Here is a 16,323-nt window from a genome sequence, read left to right as displayed (position 1 = left end):
TGCACTGGCAGCTGTTTTAATAGAGGAATGGCGGATGTCTGAATACTTTTAGTATTAGCATTAGCAGTGGCAATTTAACTCCTCCCAAAACACACATCACCTCATGTGTATTTCCCCCTTTAGCAATTTATCTAATCCTTACTTAAATTTATTCAAACTATCCACTCCTACATGACCAGATGGAAGTTTGTTCTGGCCAAAACTAGTTTCTGTACATCTATCCTGTAGCCATCCTTTTTCAGTTTAAATTTCTGCCCTCTCACTGTGTTGTCTACGTATGAGTAAGGAAGACATCTTTATTTAACTTACGCAGTCTATTCAAAGCCTTAAACAGCAGATCACCTTAGAGGTGCCTGGCTTCCAGACACTGCAATTTTCAGAACTGAAGTCTTCTTTGGCAAGGGTACCTTTTTGGGGCCCCCTGCCTGTTCTTGTTTCTCTTCTCTGCACCCATTACAACAGATCCACATCCTTTATAAAATGAAGTTTCCAGATCTGTATATAGTAGCACTCAAGATGCGACATAGCCATTGCCTAATACAATAGGATAATTACCTTGTTGTCCCTGCTGGTGAAATTCTTGTATATCATTGACAGAAGCCCATGAACTGTTATAGTTCAGAGAACCCTATTTTGGATTGTACAGTTACCCCCAGGTCTTCTATTGTTCTCTACCTTGAATGTAGCACTTCCCAAGTGGTAAGTTATTCTAGGTTTACTGCTACCCATGTTATTCTGAGTTTACTACTACCTTGCATTTATCAGTGTAAAACCTGAATTCCCACTTTTTCAGCATGTCTGCCTTGGTCTTGATTCTTGTCATTAACCATCCTGCCATCCTTTGTATTATCTGCAAACTGGAATGTTAAGCTTTATATATATTCATCAGTATTGTAAATAAATATTGAAAACAATAAGGGGCCCAATATTGAACATTGAGACACTTTGACTTTGCTCTTTGGTTCCACTTCACTAAATAACATTAGTCCAAGAAGAGCAGCACCCATTTATAACCACTTTCTGTGTTCTGTCATTTAACCATCCCTTTATCCACAGTGGCAACTTTCCCTTAATGCCACATTGCTCCAATTTGTATAGCAGTATTTTATGTGGAACAGTGTTAAAACATTATTGAAATCTAAGTATGCAATGTCAGAATTATTTTTTACATCTAGTTCTTTGTTGCTGCATCATAGTAGCTAATCAGATTGGTTATGTACACCAGGCCCATTCATCGAAATCAGATTGGTCTTAACAAATCCATGCCCTGACTGCAGTATAATTGCATTCCTGTGATGATCATTCTGCATTACTTCTTTAACCGTTGATTGCATTATTTTCAGAACAGAAGGAGATTACTCACTTCATCCTTTGATTCCACTTTTGTGTATAGGAGAGAAATTTGCACATCTTCAATCTGTAGGATTGAAGATGTGCAAATTTCAAACGTCTCCTGACTATAAGGATTGTCATAATTATGCCAAAGGTTTGCCTAACTTGTTTTGCTGCTTCTTTTAATATAATTGGGTAGATTCTGGTGTCTTATTTATTTTTAACTTCAACAATTTCTCTTTCTTCTCACTTATTACAAAAAACCATTTAGCTCCAGTTATAACTTGTTATACTTGTGGTCTTATCGACATTTGCTGTGCATATTTTTTTAAGGTGAATTTTTCTTAATGTAAACACAATTCTTAATTTTTTTTTTTTTCTTTTAAAGAAGCAGCAGTGGAATTGTATGGAATTTATCAGCTATCTCACTGTCCCTACAGATGTGTTCAGTACTGGGAAAATTATTTTCTACTGATCTGGATATAACAGAGCTTTATTTCTGTGACTGTATGATCTGTGAAGATGGTAAGTTAAATGAAAATTCATCATATCCATTTATCAGTTCCCCAAATTGGTAGAAACCTTTAAGTTTCATAAATGGAATTGTTTCTAGTCATATAGGATAAAAAGTAGATAAATATTGTGGAAAAGCAGTTATGTAAAATTAAAAAGTAAGTAAATATAAATATTTTCAAAAGTTTTTTTAATGTATTACAGTCGAACTTGGTTATAACGAACACTAAAATAACGAGATCATGGCTGTAACGAGCAAAAAGCCATAACAATTTTAACTTACGTGTATTCCCATACGATCGCTTATTGTTATAACGAGCGTACTACGTGGATATATTGTTCAAATTTTGGTAACTATGCAAACATTCTTAATTGCTCTTGTAATCGAAAAAACTCAATTCTTGGAATAGACAAAAGTGAAAAGGGCGATTTAGCTTTCATGAACCCACATCAGATTGACGACTGGTTTCCTTTCGGGGACAGGGGCTATACAATACAATGTTGCATTATGCTATTTATGTCTTGTATTCACTAACAATAAATTTATTTTGGGACTTCTAAGAATTTTGGAAATGGGACTTCTAAGAACTTTGTGTACAGATCACTTTACTGCACACAAAATTTGCATTTTAAAGAAAAATCAGTTAGAAATGAACCCTTCCTTTGGAAACATGTCTACTAACAAAAGAAAGTGTCTCTTGATTTGCAAAAAAGTCGAAATTATTTGTGAGTTAGAATGTGGTGCAAAAAATGTTGAAGTGTGTAAAAAGTTTTCTTTGTCCTCTTCAACAGTATCGACACTGTGGAAGAATAAACATGTTTACATATCGGCACTGGAAAAGAACATAACTGAAAAAAAAAATTTAGAAAGTGTTAGCAATTTCATTGGGTTTCTAACTTTTTTTTACTGTTTTACTTACCAGACTGAACATTTTTTTGGACTGCTCTGCCCCCATCCCTATTTTTCCATAAGTCCTGTTGTTTTTAATGCGCAAAATACCATAATGCGGAGATTTTTAGGAACACATGTACCACATTATAGCAAAGCTGACTGTAGTGATTGTTAACACAAATAAAAATTGAAGAAATTGCTTAGAATTTGGATCATGAAGTTAATAAAATGGACTCATATAACACATCTGTAAACAGAGGATATTACAGAAAAATTTTTAAGCATTAGTGGATTTTTATTATTTTTTTGTTTTTTAAATTAAATATTATGAATTTGTTTTAAATTACTTTTTTATTTTATTTTTAACAATAATTCCACTCTAATATTTTAGCCATCAAGTCAAAACTGGAGAAAAATAATATTTTAAAACATGAACTGAGTTTTTGAATTATTACAAACTTTAAATTTCCTTAAAAAAATTCACTTGGGTGAATAGATGTATGGCTCAGAAACTCACACATGACAGTGTTAATGAAAGGATCAGAAACAAATTGAAAATTGGGGTACGTATATACAGGGTGTTTCAAAAATGATGGTCAATAATTTAAAGGAGAAAAGTAAAAACTAAAATAAGCAAAAAAGTTCCAGTGAACATCTGGCTGCAAATGAACCGTTTTCGAGATAATGCACATTTGACTATGACTGCCACTGACTATGGGAGCACTAGTTTAGAAAAAAGCTGTGAATACTTTACTATGGGTGGTTTTATTAAACATAAGATAATACATTTTTAATTTTTGGTTTCAACACCACTGGATTTTACAGTTGTTACATGTTACAGAATGTTACAAAAGGTGTTTTTGCATCTGTACACAGCTTTGTAGTCTTCTCTGCATTGAGTTGTGAATCCTCTCAGGCATTCCTGGGTAATTTCTGATTTTCTGAAAGGCTCTTTCAATCCGACCAGGGCCGGCCCTAACAAAAGCGGGGCCCGGTGCAAAGTTGACTTGCGGGGCCTTGATACAAATTTCGTACAACAAAATAATTTATTGCATTTTGATATTTATTACATTGCACAAATTAGTTTAGTAAGGATTACATGAAAATGATAAATAATTAAATTATTTTAATAAAATTAACATTTCAATCACAAAAAAACTTGAATAAATGAAATAAGAAAAATAGTTGCTTCATATACTTATAAAATACAATTTGGTATGCAACTTAATCGAATAAGGTCACAATATGTGATTTTTGTTTCATTTTCTTACATGTTTTATAGCAAATTCGTTGATAATATCATCATAATTTAGTTTTTTGGCTATTTCGGGTTCGATAGATAAAATGGCTAAGGAGGTAAATCATTCTTGACTAATGCTAGATCTCAAGTAATTTTTTATTATATGCAATCAATATCGTCTTGCAAGGTCGCATTTAAGTCTTTGCAACATTTAAGAAGATCGTTTTCAGTCAGTTTTTGAATATTATCCGAATTATATAAAAAACCACATGATGTCTCATGTTTGTGTTAAATTTCGAATCTTTTCTTAAAAGAAATAATCGCACTATCGATTATGACTAGAAAATATTGAATTCTGAAATATTCTTCGCCTGATGAAATAGGATGATCGGTTCCTTCATAACAAAATTGCTTTGTTTTTCGTCCAGTTCTTTGATTCTTAAATTCAGATGTCACTTGTAATTCTTCAGCTATTTCCTTTGCAGTTTTTAAAGAAGATTTGAATCCCGATTCACGATACTGTTCAAAAAAATTTAAAAGGCCTTTTTAAATGTGAATTTGGAGTACCGATATCTATATTTGAATTTTGAAATATCTTGCTCACAATATTTACTTCATTCAGTATGTCATACCAAATGACCAAACTTAATAAAAATTCAAATGAAGTAAGTTTATTTTCGATTGATTGGATTTCGAATTTCGTTTTCATGTCACTGGTATGTTCATAAAGGTATTTCAAAGCTAGAGAAAATTGTAGTACTTGGTATCTCACAGATTTTACACTTTTTGAGGCACCATTCCCCCTCGTTTCTGACAGTGGTTTTGGAGTAAGATGTTTGACATGCTCTTTTAATATATCCCAACATATCACAGAACTTGCAAAAATATTATGTGCTTTGTAAAGTCCCAAAAAATGAATTTGCAAGAGAAGATGATTTTGAAATGTCTCCAAGAACTAAATTCAAATTATGACTTCTGCAGGGCATATACTGTGCTTTGGAATTCTTTTGCAGGATAAGTGCTTGCACGCCTTTATATAAACCTCTCATATCAGCTCCGTTATCGTACCCCTGTCCTCAACAGTTCCCTAAATCTAACTCCTCCTTTTCTAATATGCTTCCAGTTTTGGCTGATAACCCTTTTCCTGTTGAGTCTTTTACTGTTTCAAAACAAATAAATCGTTCTTGTATACTCACATAACTTTCAGAGTTATCTACATTAACATACCTTAAAATAACGGATAATTGTTCTTGATGGCTTACGTCTGGAGTGCAATCTAATAAAGTTGTGAAATACTTAGCCTTCTTAACTGTATTTATTGTTTCCTTTCTAACTTTTTTAGCCAAAGCAGAAATCAGTTCATCTTGTATTCTATGAGATAAATAGGAACGCGATGCTGATTCTACGCACTGATCCAAATGTTGTTTCATGATTGGGTCAAATCTTGCAAGTAATTCTATGAGACCTAAGAAATTACCGTTGTGCGGTTTATATAAAGCATCGCTACTGCCCCTGAATGCCAAATTATGCTCTGATAAATATAAAATTGCAGCCACTATTCGTTCACAAACACATTTTAAATGCTGTGTTTTGTTTTTAATTATTTTTTCATGTTCTTTGTCAATAGTGTTTCCAAGTTTCAAATTCTTTTCAAGTTGTAACAATTTGTACATAGCTTGTAAATGATATTCTGATCTTTCATGACTTTGTAATCGCGAACTTAAATTTACCCAATTGTTAAGTCCAGTTAAACACAGAGAAGTAGTATTTGAAGAGAATAACTTACATGCATAACACAATGTGGCATCTTTGTACTTTGAGTAGAGTAACCACCTTTGTTCTTGACGTTCCCTATTCGTTAATTTTCTTAAATAATAATTTTTAGAAAAACTCCTGTTATTTTTATCTTTCGGAAAATCATAGTTTTTTACTTGTGTCACGCCATTTTGTATGATAGCCATTCTAAATTTATCAGTTATAATTTCAGGCCAAGTACCAGAATCAATGACATCGACATTTTCGTCTTCATTGCTTTGTTGATTCTCTTGAAGCTGCGGTCCTCGGAATAATTCATCTTGTTCTTTGTTCGACGCTGACACAAAATCCTCCGTCTGTAAGTTTTCCTCTGCTTCATGATTATCTTCCCATTCTACAGTTTTCTTATCATCGCTTTCCTCTTCATTAGGACGAGAGCTGGCTTTATGATGATCAGGATCGTGGATGTCGCATGCCGTAATTTCATTTCCGCGAGTTTGATCTTGCAGTAACTGTGAATTATGCGTTTCTTCAGTTTGTTGCACATCTTCGGTTTTTTAAAATTTTGCAAGGGAGTTCCTCTGTTTTTCCATAATTTCTTCTCTCTTTTTTTTTTTTTTTTGTTTTTTTTCAATTTATCAGAGCCACACACATATACTTCCTTCCTGCATCCTTGTCTCTACTAGTCATGTTGCGAAATAGATACGAATATGTTATTTATTTTCACACCTCGCGAATTGCGATAAAAATGTACGATGTACGATCAGCTGTCATATATATATATATATATTCGTATTTGTGGGGAATATTTATTCAATAATTTCAAATGAAACTCAAATAAATTATTATTTTTATTTGTAAGGAGAGATATTTTAAATATATTTGAAAGAAAATATATTTTTCTGTGTTCTTTGGAGAATTCTTGGCGGGCTTTCAGATAATGTTAATAACATGATTATTGACATTTTATTTCTTATGTATATTAAAAATATGGCCATTTTATGACGATGTTGCTAGATTTTGCGACAGTATTAAAACAAAAAAAAATGAAACCATTTGTATTTTGCAAAATCAGTCAGCGGCACGGGGCCTTGTGCACTCGCACCGTTCGCACCCCCCCCCTCGGGCCGGCTCAGAACCCAACACTGCAATTCCTCAACTGTTAATGTCAGAAGTGTACACCAAGCTTTTCACATGACCGCAGATACAAAAATCCATAGGATTTAATTAAGTCTGGCGATCTGGGAGGCCACATTACAGGCTCACATCTACCTATCTATTGCTGACTATACCTTCTAGTTAGATACCGAGTCACAACTTGATCAAAATGTGCCGGTGCACCATCATGCATAAACCACATGTTCTGGCATTGCTGAAGTGGAACATTATCATCATCAAGGAGGTCTGGAAGAACATTCTGCAGGAACTGAAGGTACAGCCCTCGTGTTAGCCTGTTTGGCAGAAAGTGTAGTTCAATTATACGGTCTCCTAGTAGTCCTTCCCAGACGAGAAATGTTTTTCAACGAGAAATGTTGCTGATGCCGTGACTCGTGATTTGCATTAGTATTTTTGTCGGACCAAATGTGACAGTTAAAAAATGAAAAATACCATCACAAGTAAACCCAGCTTTGCCAGTGAACAAAATGTTGTTTAAAAATTGGGAGTTCTGGACACACTGTTGTTGCATCCACTGGCAGAAGTTCACTCTGGGAGGGCAGTCTGTATTGCTGAGACCTTGTACACGCTGGATATGGTAGGAGTACAGTAATTGGCAATGTAAAATTTGCCAAACACTGCTATGGCTCAGTACACGCTCTTGCAGAGCAACCCTCCTTGTTGAAATTACTGGATTTTGTTCTATTCTTTCTAACACCCTTTCCACAACGTAAGGTGTTATGCTTCTGGGCCTACCTGCTCATACTCTATGTGCAAAGCGCCTATGTTCTCTAAGGCATTGATGTATCTTGATGAACGTGCACCTGTTGGGCTGCCTTTGGCAGGAAATGCTTCTTGGTAGGCCCCGAGTGCCAAGCGAGTGATCAAAGCGAATTAAAAAAGTGAACTTCAAAGCGACTTTTCCAGAATCAGCAGATTACTGAGAATTTAAGTCTTTATTTGCAAAATTATTTCATTTCTGCTCTTCTGAATAAAGAAGCAAGCTCTTCAAAAAAGAAAGGAAAGGTACCTTTCTTCTTGTATATTGAACTAATTTATATAACACACTAACCTCTGATTGCTTGGTCATTGGTGGCACCGCTCCTGCCTCCACGTGGCGGGGCCGGTAACCTGGGGGGAAAGTTATCCTCCCGGGGCCAAAAGGAGCAACCATGGATTTTGACAATTATCCAGCACTTGAGCCTAAATGCTCAACTTATGACCTACCTGATCGAAACCGAACATGATGTATCACAAATCAAAAGACAACGTAGAAATGAGAATCAACAGGAATTCCCGACATTCCTTATATTCCATTCTCTCTCATCCAAGCCTATGAGTGCCCTTTCACCATTTCTAATTCAGAAATGTTTAGAAAGCGTGGCTGGCTCACCGAAAATGGTGAAAAGACTCCGATCTGGAGATCTACTAATTGAAACAGCGAAATATCAGCATTCTCAGGCTCTACTAAAATTATCAAATTTTGGAGGAATTCCTATACAGGTCACCCCTCATGCTACACTAAATAGTTCCAAAGGAGTAATAGCTGAGTGGGACCTGATGAATGTCGCTGAAAATGAGATAGTCGAAGAACTAAAAGAGCAAAAAGTCGTCCAGGAAAACGAATAATGATTAACAAGGATGGTGAATTTGTTCCAACTAGAAACATTATTCTAACATTCGATACACCTACCTTACCATCATGTGTGAAAGCCGGATACCTAAATTGCCGAATACGTCCGTACATTCCCAACCCAATCAGATGTTTTAAGTGTCAAAAATTTGAACACTTGCAAACAGTATGTCGAGGGGACACTACATGCCCGAACTGCAGCTCCAAAGATCATGCACAAACTGACTGCACTGCAGAAAAGCCACAATGTCCAAATTGCAAAGGCCAGCATCCAGCATATTCAAAAAATTGCGAACTCTGGAGAGTAGGCAAAAAGATCCAGAAGTACAAAGTCGAACAAAAGGTCACCTATCAGAAAGCTAGGAAGCAAGTTATGCTCAATATGCCAAAAATCACGTATGCTGCAGCAACCAAAAAATACCAGTCAACAGCAACACAAACGGCAGTAACAGTACCACCATCCATTTCAATTACTGATTGGCTCGATCAGTGCTGTCATCCCCACAGCAGTCACCTACAAAACAATGTAAAGTAACTTCTGCTAGCAGTACCCCACTAACAGCCCCCCCCAACTGCTTCTGATACCCTACCAGAAACTGCAAAATTAAAAGCATCACATCCAAACAGTTCAGACCAACCATGCTCAGCAAATATGGATATTGATTCTAGTACCCTACAGAATGAGCCAATATTAGATCTACATGTAGAATATGATATGGAAATTGGATGCCCCACTTTTCCAAAAAAAGAAAAGATGAAACTAGATCGAGGCAAACAGGCAGGATATAAAAAAACAGACAGAACCATACACAACTTCTAAAATTAAATAATGCACAACATTATACAATGGAACTGTAGAGGTCTACAAAGCAATATTTTTGATATTTATGAACTAATCAAACAACATAGTCCAGTTATCCTATGCCTGCAAGAAACCAATCTAACCCCACAAGTGACTCCAGTGATCAAAAACTATAGTATCTATCAACAGGACAGAAACGATACTAATTCAACAAGAGGAGGCATAGCCGTAATTGTCAACAACAAGGTTCCTACAAAACAGATCCCACTGCAGACCACATTAGAGGCTGTAGCAGTACGAATTGATCTGAGTGTTATGTTAACCCTAATCTCACTGTACCTTTCCCCAAACAAAGAATTCACTGTGAAAGAGCTGGAGGAACTTATAAAGCAGTTTCCATCTCCTTTTATTCTGCTAGGAGATTTCAATGGGCACCACCCTATGTGGGGATCTCCCCAGGTAGACAAAAGAGGAAAACTCATTGAAACAGTTATTGATAACCAGAATCTCACATTATTAAATACTGGTGCTGACACCTATATCCACTTTCCCACCTTAGTATCTACTGCCATAGACTTATCAATATGTTCCCCAAAATTGTTCCCATTCATTCAGTGGTCAGTCTCAAATAACCCACCGAACAGCGACCATTACCCGATTATATGCAAATTGCAAACAAACAGAACCTCACATATAACCAGTCCCATAAAATGGAAATTCTCCAAAGAGATTGTAACAAGTTCACCAATGCAATTTCCTTTGATGATCAAGTTATTAAAAAAACCATCCTATTGATGATGTTACCGACCATATTACTACACAGATAATAACAGCTGCAACCAGTGCCATACCCAAAGTCACAATCGGTCCACATAGATATGCCAACATTTGGTGGAATGGTGATTGCCGTGATGCTAAAAAAGAATGGAATAAGGCATGGAATCTTTTTCGCAAGCACCCAACAATCGACAACCTAATTAATTTTAAGAAACTCAAAGCCAAGGCACGTTACGTGCATGGAAAAGCAAAAAAAAGGTTCTTAGATCCGGTTTGCTTCTACCATTACTAAAAATACTGAAAGTAGAAAAATATGGAATAAAATAAAGAAACTAAATGGAAAATACCTCCCAGAACTAATGCCTATTCTAAGCTGGAAGGGTAAAGAGTTTTCCTCTTCAGTGGATATTGCAAATGCCCTGGCAGAATGCTTTTCTCAAATATCAGCCACGTCAGCATATGAACCTGGCTTCAAACAGCATAAAGCCAACGCGAAAAGTATAAACTAAACTTTCATACAACGGCATCTCTCTCATATAACTGACCTTTTACATTACCGGAATTAGAGAGCTTTCTAAACCGGTCAGCGAATACTGCACCAGGGCCTGATGGAATATACTACATGATGCTTAAACATATAACAATCAAGCACTCAATTCACTACTGGCATATTTCAACCGGCTATTCTCAGAAGGTTACTTCCCTCATTCTTGGCACCACTCAATAGTCCTATCCTTTCCTAAACCTGGAAAGGATCGCTCAGATCCACAAAACTATTGGCCAATATGTCTCAGCAGTTGCCTTGGTAAGATAATGGAAAAAATGATTCGTGTTCGATTAGTCTGGTTTCTAGAATCTTATTCGGTAATGGACAAGAATCAGTATGGCTTTAGGAAAAATCGGTCAACTCTAGACCTTATGATCAAGGCGGAATCCAACATACGGAATGCTTTTATCCATAGAGAACATCTCGTCATGGTCTGCCTGGACATTGAAAAAGCCTTTGATACAACCTGGCGCTATGGCATTCTTCAAAATCTCTATGCCACAGGACTTCGGGGCCAGCTTCCACTAATCATACAGAGCTTTCTCCAAAATAGAACATTTCAGGTGTGTTACTGTCCCAAAAAGTTGTTCAGGAAGAAGGGTCCCACAAGGATCAGTTCTTAGTGCAATGCTCTTTGCAGTTAGGCTGAACAATGCAACAGATAATATTCCGCTTAATGTCGACACTTATCTATATGCAGACGACCTTACAATATCCTGCCATTCCCAAAATATGCGCTCCATTGAACGCCAACTGCAACTCTCAATAAACAAAATAGAGTCATGGGCATCTCACAATGGCTATCACCTCTCCAGAACAAAAACAACTGCTATTCACTTTTGTAAAAAGCGACAGCTTCATCCAGATCCTGAGCTAAGGTTAGGAGCCCAACCAGTACCACTTAGCAACAATATCCGGTTCTTGGGTTTAGTACTGGACACTAAACTTACCTTTCAGGCGCATATAATGTAAATGAGAACTCAGTGCATGAGAAAGATGAATATTCTCAAAGTTATCTCTTCTATGACATGGAGAGCCTATCGCTTCACACTCTTACACTTATATTGTACTTTAATAAGATCTCTTCTAGATTATGGACCCCCAGTTTATGACTCTGCGCATAAGACAATACTAGCCCAGCTCAATCCAGTCCAGCATAGTGCTCTCAAGATTGCTTTAGGAGCCTTTAAGACATCCCCAGTGCAAAGTTTGTATATAGACGCCAATGAACCTCCACTACATCTTAGGAGAAAAGTATTGCTGCTTAACTATGCAGCCAAACTACATAGCCTCCCTTCTCATCCCATCTGGACATATCTGTTTGAACCTCAGTGGGAAAATTTGTATAAAAATAAACCAAATGAAAACAAACCTGCTGGTATCCAGCTACAAGAGCTAACCAAACATTGGAACATCTGTCTAGGAAACATCTTACAAGCTGCTGTTGTTGTTGTTATTTGGTTTTTAGGAGCATTAGCAACTAAGGCCATATTGCTCCATGATATGCGGTGGTCATTCCCTGACCTTTCCGCATCCTCCGTATTTGGTGGTGACGGGCTCGAACCCCGGTCTAATCAAGAAGCGTGTGCTACGCACTGCTGCTCCTTCCCACCTGGCTACGGAGGCGCCCCCTTTCAAGCTGCAGATGTAGTACAAGCACCATGGGCAATGTATATACCTCTTTGTGATAACTATTTTCTACAGTGGGGAAAACACTCCCTATCAAACCACAATCTTAGACAGTTACATGCGGACCATGCATTGATCAATGCTCACAGTCTTCAGATATACAAGACGGATCCAAAACTGATATATCCATGGGAGCTGCAGTAATCAGTCCTACGTCCACTGTTTCTGTACAATTACCATGTGAATGCAGTGTATTTACTGCCGAATTATATGCAATCAAAATGGCTCTAAATCTCCTTAATGATCTTCTAAATACCCAGGTCATAATATACACAGACATTAGCATTAGCATTAGTAGAGGCATTTGATGCAAGAAAGCAAGCTTATGCAGCATCAGCCAAAAAAAAAAAAAAAAAAACCCACTTCCACTTCACCCCTCTGTTCATTCAAAATACCTGTCCAGCTGAGCCTTAAACTTATTTAGGCTATCAACCTCCACCACAAGGGATGGAAATCTGTTCCACCAACCAACCACCCGCTGGCTAAAGGCAAATTTCCGCACGTCTATCCTACATCTGTCTTTCCTCAATTTGAATTTATGCCCTCTCAGGTGATTTTTCTGAGCTAGAGGAAGAATCCCATCAACATTGAGCATGCTTGAACCATTCAAGGCTTTATACACCTCTATCAGATCACCTCGCTGGTGCCTAGTCTCCAGACACTGTAATTTGCAAAACTTAAGCCTTTCTTCGTAAGAGCACCCCTTTGTTCCATTCACTAATCTTGTTGCCCTTCTCTGTACTCGTTCCAGCAGCTCTACATCCTTCTTGAAATGAGGCCTCCAGACCTGTGTACAGTACTCTAGGTGTGGCCTGACCATTGCCTTATACAATGGAATAATCACCTCCTTATCCCTGCTGGAAAAATTCCTGTATATCATTGACAATACTCCATGAGCTACTCTTGCAGCCCGTCTGCACTGCTCAGAGAACTTCATATCTGCCTGCACAACCACCCCCAAGTCCCTTTCATTCTCTACCACTGTCAGTGTAGTACCACAGAGTTGATACGTTGCTCTGGGGTTGCTGTTTCCCATGTGTAGTACTTTACGTTTGTCAATGTTAAACTTCATTTGCCACCTCTCAGCCCATCTGCTCAACCTTTCCAGATCCTGCTGCAGCAGCATAGTGTCAGTAGTGTCCTTGACAACCCTGCCAACCTTTGTATCGTCTGCAAACTTGGACATTAAGCTTGATATACCATCATCAATATCATTTATAAATACAGAAAACAATAATGGGCCCAACACTGAGCCCTGAGGGACTCCACTAATAACATTAGTCCACGATGAGCAGTGTCCATTGATTAGACTCTTTAAGTGCAATGAATGCCCTACAGGAAAAACCACAAAATTCCCATCCACTTCTCACACAAATCAGATCACAGTTATGTCACCTCAATAAAAATAAGCTGACTGTCATGTTCTGCAGGAAACCCAGCCACGTTGGAATTCCAGGAAATGAGTGTGCAGACAAAGCAGCAAAACACCCTGCTTGTCTCGATCCCATCCCAGTTCCTTTTTCTGATTGCAAGCCAATCATACGTAGGATATGTACAGAGATGTGGTCTGAAAAGTGGCATAATCAGATATCAAACAAACTTCTTGAAATAAAACAAAACCCACAGCTATGGAGATCTAGTTCCTGATTAACCAGGCACGAAGCGGTCGTGCTTGCAAGAGCACAAATTGGTCATACGCACCTAACACATCTTTTTTTACTGCTAGGAGAAGAGCCTCCTCTCTGCTCGCATTGTAGTTCCATTCTTACAGTGAAGCATATTATTATTGAATGTGCACACTATGATTCAGCTAGAATTGAATGTTTCAGATCTTTAATCAACTCACAAAAACCTTTGCAACTAGCTCATATACTTGGAGATGATGCCAATCTATCAGAACTGTTTAAATATCTAAAAATGATAAACGTACAGTCACTTCTAGAACAAATCCTTTCATATATTGACCAACAATCTTAAGTTATAGGTGCATTTTGGCCATAGTAGCCCTTGCGCCAATAAATCCCACTTCAACAACAACAATAGCTTCTTGGTACAAATGTGCAGCCCCGAGTGCACTGCTGTTGGCTTTACCATACATGAAGTGCATGGCCGCATACTTTTCGTTGGCGTAACCTCTTTCCATTTTGACTATCCTTTGACTAGCACTAGTATGCCTGAGATGTAGCAGGCATACTAGTACTAGTATGCCTGCTACATCTCAGCGCATTGAGAGAGGGAATGAGCATAATCTAACCTAACCTAAACGAACAAATCAGTGGTGGGTCCCAACTCTGTACAGTTCACCTTGTCAGTGGTGGATCCCAACTAGAAATGTGCAAATCTTGAAAATGATTCACTTAAGGACCCATGTTTACTACGCTTTTTTTTGCATATTGTAGTCTGTACAGTTCACCTTTAAATTATTGACCATCCCTTTTGAAACACCCTGTATATATATATATTTATCTATACATTAAAAAAGTTTTCCTCCTAGTGATTATTTCCTTTTTCTGATTGCAAGCCAATCATACGTAGGATATGTACAGAGATGTGGTCTGAAAAGTGGCATAATCAGATATCAAACAAACTTGTATCAAACAAACCCTGTATATATATATATTTATCTATACATTAAAAAAGTTTTCCTCCTAGTGATTATTTATTCGAGCCAGTGGGAGTAGAGGGCGAGGCAATTACGTCACTACAAATGCAATTAATTATTTACAACTGCCTTCATAACGTTCACCAACCTCGTGCACATGATTCTCTGTTTAATATTTGATGTTCCATCATAACATTTTTTGTATATTAATGGATATTGTATATTTGTAAATACTGTGGTTTCGTATTTTCTAAATATTTTAAATATTTATATAGTTCATAAATATTTCAGTTAAATATTTTAGTCTTGCTCATTTGGATGCAACAATATTCCTCATGTATTTTGGAACCTGAAGCAAAAGTCCTTTTCCTAAGTAACCTATTAAACCTGTTAAACCCAGGTATATAATTACATATTGATATTAGTTGAAGTCCAGGATAGTATATATATACTGGCAGGTAGTTCGATGAAAGCGAGGAAGACAGCGATAATTGACAGGTGAAGGCACATCCCTTTTCTGATTGTTTTGTGTCATCAAGGAGGGGGGGGCTTAGCTTAGGTAGGGTGTTTATCCCTCCATCCCACTGTTTTAAAATGGGAAAACAAGTTCCTGATTTAAAAACTGTGGCAAATGTGGGGAAAAACCCCTATGAGGACAATGGGCGGCTAAAGCAGTGGCATCTGCCAATCACTGCTTTGTTCCTGTCTATTTGTCGAAATATGGGAGTCACAACTTGTCAATCACTGCTTTCCCACTGTTTTGATTGCCACCATATTGGAGGGTGTACACTGTTCTGGAGGTTTACCATGATATTTATTCGACCTCGAGAATGTTGTTGTTTTGTTGTTTTGGTTTTTTTAGGAGCATTAGCAGCTTAGGCCATATTGCTCCGGGATATGCGGTGGCCATTTCCTGACCTTTCCGCATCATCCGTATTTGGTGGTGACGGGCTTGAACCCCGGTCTAATCAAGAAGCGTGTGCTGCGCACTGCTGCTCCTTCCCACCTGGCTACGGAGGCGCACCTCGAGAATGTCGCACATTACAAATGCCCAGGTAAATAATTACACAGGTCATTTCCTGATTAGATATCGACCAGTGCATTTCGACTGGTGTGTCTTTTACGTTGAACAGATTTGACTTACTCTGTTTACTTCTACATTTTACGTAGAAAAGTGTGCACGGGGATGGGCGAACAAAGTGAGCAGGAGGTAAAGCACCCTAGTATATATAAAAATTATTAAGTAAAATTATATCAGTGAACTTGTAGTGTTTCTGTGTGTACGTACTGACTGCATCACTGACTGTGTCTGTTTAAGCTGCTGTTTTTCATGTCATAGTCAAGTTAATTTTGTGGTTTTTGTTTTTTTATTGTATTAAATTTATT

The 16,323-nt window shown here is 37.4% G+C and overlaps 1 protein-coding gene across 1 annotated transcript in view; it reads left to right on the top strand.

The window, feature by feature from the left end:
• The window catches only part of LOC150083056 (leucine-rich repeat-containing protein 45-like), a 290,375-nt gene that overhangs the window by 18,534 nt on the left and 255,518 nt on the right, over nt 1-16,323 (top strand). The window contains exon 3 of the mRNA XM_090378378.1: nt 1,721-1,857. Coding sequence (XP_090234504.1) covers nt 1,721-1,857 — 137 coding nt within the window. The remainder of the gene's footprint in view (nt 1-1,720; nt 1,858-16,323) is intronic.

Source organism: Mastigoproctus giganteus, chromosome 7 (assembly GCF_048544385.1).
Source record: "Mastigoproctus giganteus isolate SK-2022 chromosome 7, ASM4854438v1, whole genome shotgun sequence".
Lineage (NCBI taxonomy): Eukaryota > Metazoa > Arthropoda > Arachnida > Uropygi > Thelyphonidae > Mastigoproctus > Mastigoproctus giganteus.
This window is presented reverse-complemented; position numbering and strand designations above follow the sequence as displayed.